The sequence below is a fragment of the Drosophila santomea genome, chromosome 2L (genome assembly GCF_016746245.2).
Source record: "Drosophila santomea strain STO CAGO 1482 chromosome 2L, Prin_Dsan_1.1, whole genome shotgun sequence".
NCBI lineage: Eukaryota > Metazoa > Arthropoda > Insecta > Diptera > Drosophilidae > Drosophila > Drosophila santomea.
The window spans coordinates 10,966,859-10,972,480 of record NC_053016.2 but is presented as its reverse complement, the minus strand read 5'-3'; the positions used below and the strand labels follow the sequence as shown (position 1 = coordinate 10,972,480).

Genomic DNA, 5,622 nt, shown 5'->3' with positions numbered 1-5,622 from the left:
CCAGTATAAAAGTTTTTGTTTGTATATTAAATGTATTTCTTATTCTTCAACATGTATATCCTCTTAATTAGTCATAAATCTAACGAATTTAAATTTAGACACCGCATGACAGACAAACTCACACATTATAAAAAACGTGCTCTTGACCTTGACACTGTTAGAAAAAAAATAATTTTTACAAAGAAAGTACCAATATTCATATATTTATTTTGGGATTGAGTATTTTTAGAATTGTTTTAATTTCCTTTATGAACTTTATTCTTGCGCCATCTATGTGCTTTTGGAAGAAGCTGTCACTAGCGCCACCTAGCAGCAGTGCGTTCCCAACATTTCTGTAAGTTTTACAGAGCCTTTGGGAACCAAGGTTGCCAGATGGATTTTATCGTTGCCTTGGTAACGGTTTTCACTTGATTTTACTGTCGAAATAAAATAAATAGAGAAAATAAATATAAAGGAATAAGCAAAACAAAATAAAAATGTTTCGCCGTGGAAAATTATCCTTCCTCAACACCAAAGACGACCGAGTTAAGATTATAAACGAACGTATAAACATTACAGAACGGCATCTAATGGAGATGTGTTCTTCGTTCGCTTTGGTAACGCGCAAAATGGCCAAGTGAGTTGGGTAAATAAATAAATCAGAATGGATAATCAAATCCCTTGCAGATATCGGGACTCCTTTGATGAGTTGGCCAAGAGTGTGAAGACTTACGCCGACGACGAGGAAATCAACGAGAGTCTCTGTCAGGGAATGAAGAGCTTCACCAATGCGGTCACCATAATGGGTGATTACATGGACCTCAATGTACACCGGCTGGAACACAAGGCAGGTTATCCTTGTTGAATCTGCATTCATGTTGTAGTATATCATATTTTTTAACACGTTCAGATTGTCAACGAGTTGGCGCAGTTCGAGCAGCTCTGCAAGTCCACAAGGGACAATCTTCGACTGGCTGTCATAGCTCGGGATAAGGAGGTTCTACGCCAACGCCAGATGCTGGAGCTCAAGTCAAAGTTTTCTGCAAACAATGTAGGTATACGTATAAAAAAGGATAAATATACTTAAATAATCTCAAAACATACCCCAGAGTGCCGCGGATTCGGAGCTCTTTAAGGCCAAGATGGAGGTGCAGCGCACAAACAAGGAGATAGACGACATCATTGGGAACTTTGAGCAGCGGAAGTTGCGCGATGTGAAGCAGATTATCAGCGATTTCATACTGATCTCCATGAAGCAGCACACCAAGGCTCTGGAGATCCTCAGTGCAAGCTACTATGATATTGGAACCATTGACGAGCGCGACGACTTCCTAGAGTTTCAGAAACTGATGAAGTCCAAGGAAGAGCCCACTTCCCGCAAAACTGCCCTCAAAAAGGGACTGCGCTCCCAGTCGATGGACAGCTTGGAGCACGAGCACCTGGTCAGTCCGCTAAAGAGGCGCCAGAAGTTATCGAGAAGCACCAAGAATCTGGCCGGCGCCGGAATCAATCATGGGAGTAAAACCGAACCCGAAGATGAAACCGACGAGCAGGATGAAGAGGATGATGAAGATGAGGTAAGTAAAGGCATGATATTGGATGATTGTTCCTTAAGAATCATTTAATTGCGGTTTCTTCCAAGGAAACCGAGCAAAGTGGCGATGAGGAAGAGGAATCTGGTACGGCCACGGATGACGAGAGGGAGCCCACGCAGCCGAGCAGCCAGGTCACTCCGCGGGAGAATGTCTTTGGGGCAAAGATCCGATCTGCTAGCAAGGATATCGCCACGCCATCGACCAGCGCCAGTGCCACATCAGCTCCTTCGAAACCCAGCAGACAAGCGGTCAAGCATCCCTTCAAGGCGGTGGCCTCCACCCATGTAAGGTTGCAGAAGCAGTTCCACGTGCCCCAGCACTAGCACTAAAGTTATAACCAATAGTAGAGCTCCTAGAGGTCACATCAGTATTGCAGACACATTTTGGAATCATAACAAGAGCTTAAATAAAATTAAATTAGGAACATACTTGTAATGGATTATATTACTTGATTTGTGTAACCATGCTGCTTCAGAAAATTCCTTTAATAACATAATCATTTCCTATCTGCGCATTCAGAATGTATCACTATCTCACATTTTAGACTGAAATGTCGAAGAGAACAAATGGCTTTTAATATTGGAAAACCATTCTGATTCACGAATCAATTTTGTTTTTCCTTCTAAAAGTCCACATTATTATAAAGCACTCTTAGCCAGACAGCCCTGATTTGCATTCACTTTTAATGGACACGGCTCACGATTTGCATTATTTGTCCCAGATAAACAAGACTAAATATATGCATATCATAACTAATCAAGCGGAAATTACGCGCTTCTCTTCCCCTTTCCGCAATAACCTTTCAGGCGAGGAAGCATAAATCGGGAACTGGTCGCCTGGTAACCGTTGTTAAATCGAAGTCCTGAACACTCAAATAGCAGGGAATTTACAATTCTCGAATTTTTAATTTATAAATAGAAACTAAACGGCAATAATTCAAAATTATTGGCCATTGCTCACAAAAGAATTACTTTACTTAAATTATGATGTGCCCCGAGCGGGCGAAACTTAAAACTATGCAATAAATGGATGAGCAAATGTGTTTTTTTGGAGCAGCTGGGTGCGGGGGAGATTAAATGAATGTGAGAGCCTGGAATTGTAAACTTGATACGGTTGACTGGGTGCCAGGTGTTCGATGTATGTATCTAATGTTATTGGGATGCAGTTTCCGGATGGGCGTGGCCGGACCAGCGCTACGGATCTCATTTCTCCGGGCCCTGACCCTCGATCCCGGCCTGGTTCATCAGATCCGCAATGCTCTTCTCCAGATCGTCGATGCGATTGCCCATGTCATCGATGCGCGTTATTATCTGGTCCGACATCGTCTGGAACTTGTCCTGAACGTTCTGCAACAGATTTTGTACCTGATAACAGGAGGCGGGTTTACTGGGTGCTCATTTCGTGTCTCTATTTTCTGGGTGGCACCCGGATCGGGCATTACTCACGTAGATGGTCAGCTCCTGCATGTTCTTGGGGTCCGCATTGCTGTTCAGGGAGTAGTTCTGGTCCAGATCGCTGTCCATCTCGTTGCGCAGATCGGTCATTCTGTGGCTTCTTTGTGGCGCTGTATAAAAGTACAAAATTCCTATCGCTTCTAGCTAATTTGCTGCTGTTTGCGGCTGCGGCTGTTTCACTTCTGCAAATTAATTTCTTTATCAAGCATAGGGGCGGACTTTGGCTCGATAGTCCTTTCGATAATCCTAGAGGTGCCATACTAGCTGGTATCTAGATATATTCCAACTATGTTTAAGTAGATTTATATTAATATAATTTACATTAATTTGCTTGTTTCTAGTCTTTAAATATATATTGAAACCATTTGATTAATCAATAACATTTAACATAACTTTGTTCTTATATTACAAAGATACATTTACATTCACATTCATCATTAATTTACATTGTAAATTATGAAATTAAAAAAACTGCTACTGGATATTTCGCTTGTACATTTTTTTTAGCTATCTACCTGTAGATTTAGCTATAAAGTTTAAAATCTATGTAGTTGATATTACGTTATTCAACACTGCCCCACGTGTATTTTTTAACTCATCCAAATGGAAGTGGACGAGGAAAAACCGCAGGTTGTTAAAGAAAAACTCGAAAATTAAACCATATAAGTTAACCATTTGACTTGCAGATTATTGCGGAAAACCCCAATGAAAGCGTGATACGCGAACGCAATGCAGAGATCGTTTCCGGCGGCAATGTATTCTACAATCCCGTCCAGGAATTCAACCGCGATCTGAGCATCGCAGTTCTGAATGTTTATCGCCAGAGATTGACCAAGGAGTGCAGCGAAAAGGCGCTCAAGAAGCAGCGGAAAAAGGTCAAGGAGCAGGAGGATGAGAAGCCCACTCCTGTCCCCGAGGATCACCCTGTCTATGAGGCCGGTACTCGCTATGAGGATGGACTTCGGATTCTGGAGGCACTGGCAGCCACCGGCTTGCGTAGCATACGTTACGCACAGGAAATCGCCGGAGTCCGGCAGATCGTGGCCAACGATCTTTCCCGCCAGGCTGTGGCCTCCATCAACACGAATATCCGGCACAACAAGGTGGAGGAGTTGATCGAGCCCAGTCACTCGGATGCCATGTAAGCATATAATACAGCCGTGTAAAGTTGTAAGCACACATTATAAAATGTGGAATTTTAATCGCACAGGACTCTCATGTATCTTTCGACTCACCCCGAGAAGCGCTTTGATGCCGTGGACTTGGATCCGTACGGGTGTCCTAATCGATTTTTGGATGGTGCTATGCAGTGCCTAGTGGACGGTGGCCTCCTGCTGGTGACAGCCACCGACATGGCCGTGCTGGCCGGAAATGCTCCGGAAGCTTGCTATGTGAAATACGGATCAGTTCCGCTGCGAATGAAGTGCTGCCACGAGATGGCCCTGCGCATTCTGCTGCACTGCATCGAAAGCCACGCTAACAGGTACGGCAAGTACATTGAACCCCTACTGAGCATATCAGCGGACTTCTACATCCGGATATTTGTGCGAGTGTACGTCGGCCAGGCCCAATGCAAGCTGTCGATGAGCAAGCAGTCTTGGATATACCAATGCACTGGATGTGAGACCTTTACGCTGCAGCCCCTGGGTATAACAAAGCCCAATCCCACGGCGGGGAATCCCCAGCAGCTGAAGTTCGGAATTCCCACTGGGCCGGCTGTCAACTCGCAGTGTGAGCATTGCGGTCACAGGCATCATCTGGGTGGACCCATCTGGTCAGCTCCGATTCATAACCCTGAGTTCGTGCAGGATCTGTTAAAGGCCGTACAAGAGTCAAACTTGCAATCGCTGGGAACCCAGAGGAGAATCGTAGGAGTTCTTTCTATGGTCCAAGAGGAGCTGCAGGATGTTCCCCTTTACTACACGCCAGACAAACTGTGCTGTGTTCTCAAGCTGGAAATCGTGCCCATGCTGAAGTTCCGGTCTGCTATTCTCCACGCTGGCTATCGAGTCTCATACTCGCATGCCTCGAAGAACTCATTGAAAACCAATGCACCACCAGCAGTGCTATGGGACATTCTACGCAGCTGGAGCAAGCGACACCCGGTAAATCCCGAACGGATGATTCCCGGGACGTCACTGGCGGCCATACTTTCGAAGGAATGCACTGCTGAGTACGAGTTCGATGAACTGCATCCAGAGGCGAACCCGAAGAGCCGCAAATCGGCATTATCGCGTTTCCAAGAGAATCCCACCCCACATTGGGGACCGGGAACCAGAGCCACTATCATGTAAGCTAAGAAACCGAGCCACCCATTTACGCATGCTAAATTCCCACCCAATTTCAGGATTGGCGACAATAAACTGCCCAAGAGCTACCGTAACCAGAACAAGAAACAGCGTCACAAAGCGTCGCAGCATCAGCCGGAGGAGGACCATAAGGACAACCCACAAGCAGTGGACGAGGACGATGACGTAGACGTGGAGCACCTGCCCAAGCAGCCCAAGCTGGAGGCGACGGCGTGACGACTGCTTCTGTGTCCCAAATTTATTTCCAATAATGTTTGTAAAACCCAAAACGCAAAATGGTATTTT

The 5,622-nt window shown here is 45.2% G+C and overlaps 3 protein-coding genes across 3 annotated transcripts; 2 read left to right on the top strand and 1 right to left on the bottom strand.

Annotated features, from left to right (window-relative positions):
• Positions 1 to 228: 228 nt before the first annotated feature.
• On the top strand, positions 229 to 2,000 carry LOC120458478 (protein FAM92A-A). Its single transcript, XM_039646138.2, has 5 exons — positions 229 to 616; positions 667 to 826; positions 890 to 1,030; positions 1,089 to 1,556; positions 1,622 to 2,000. The coding sequence occupies exons 1-5, from the start codon at positions 477 to 479 to the stop codon at positions 1,895 to 1,897; spliced, it is 1,185 nt and encodes a 394-aa protein (XP_039502072.1). The 5' UTR covers positions 229 to 476; the 3' UTR covers positions 1,898 to 2,000.
• A 459-nt stretch (positions 2,001 to 2,459) lies between these two features.
• On the bottom strand, positions 2,460 to 3,237 carry LOC120458479 (heat shock factor-binding protein 1). Its single transcript, XM_039646139.2, has 2 exons — positions 3,020 to 3,237; positions 2,460 to 2,938 (listed from the first exon to the last, which is right to left on the bottom strand). Exons 1-2 carry the CDS (start codon positions 3,116 to 3,118, stop codon positions 2,777 to 2,779), a joined length of 261 nt encoding a protein of 86 aa, XP_039502073.1. The 5' UTR covers positions 3,119 to 3,237; the 3' UTR covers positions 2,460 to 2,776.
• A 346-nt stretch (positions 3,238 to 3,583) lies between these two features.
• On the top strand, positions 3,584 to 5,606 carry LOC120451013 (probable tRNA (guanine(26)-N(2))-dimethyltransferase). The gene is made up of 4 exons (XM_039634340.1): positions 3,584 to 3,658; positions 3,715 to 4,169; positions 4,239 to 5,318; positions 5,376 to 5,606. Exons 1-4 carry the CDS (start codon positions 3,632 to 3,634, stop codon positions 5,551 to 5,553), a joined length of 1,740 nt encoding a protein of 579 aa, XP_039490274.1. The 5' UTR covers positions 3,584 to 3,631; the 3' UTR covers positions 5,554 to 5,606.
• Positions 5,607 to 5,622: the final 16 nt, after the last annotated feature.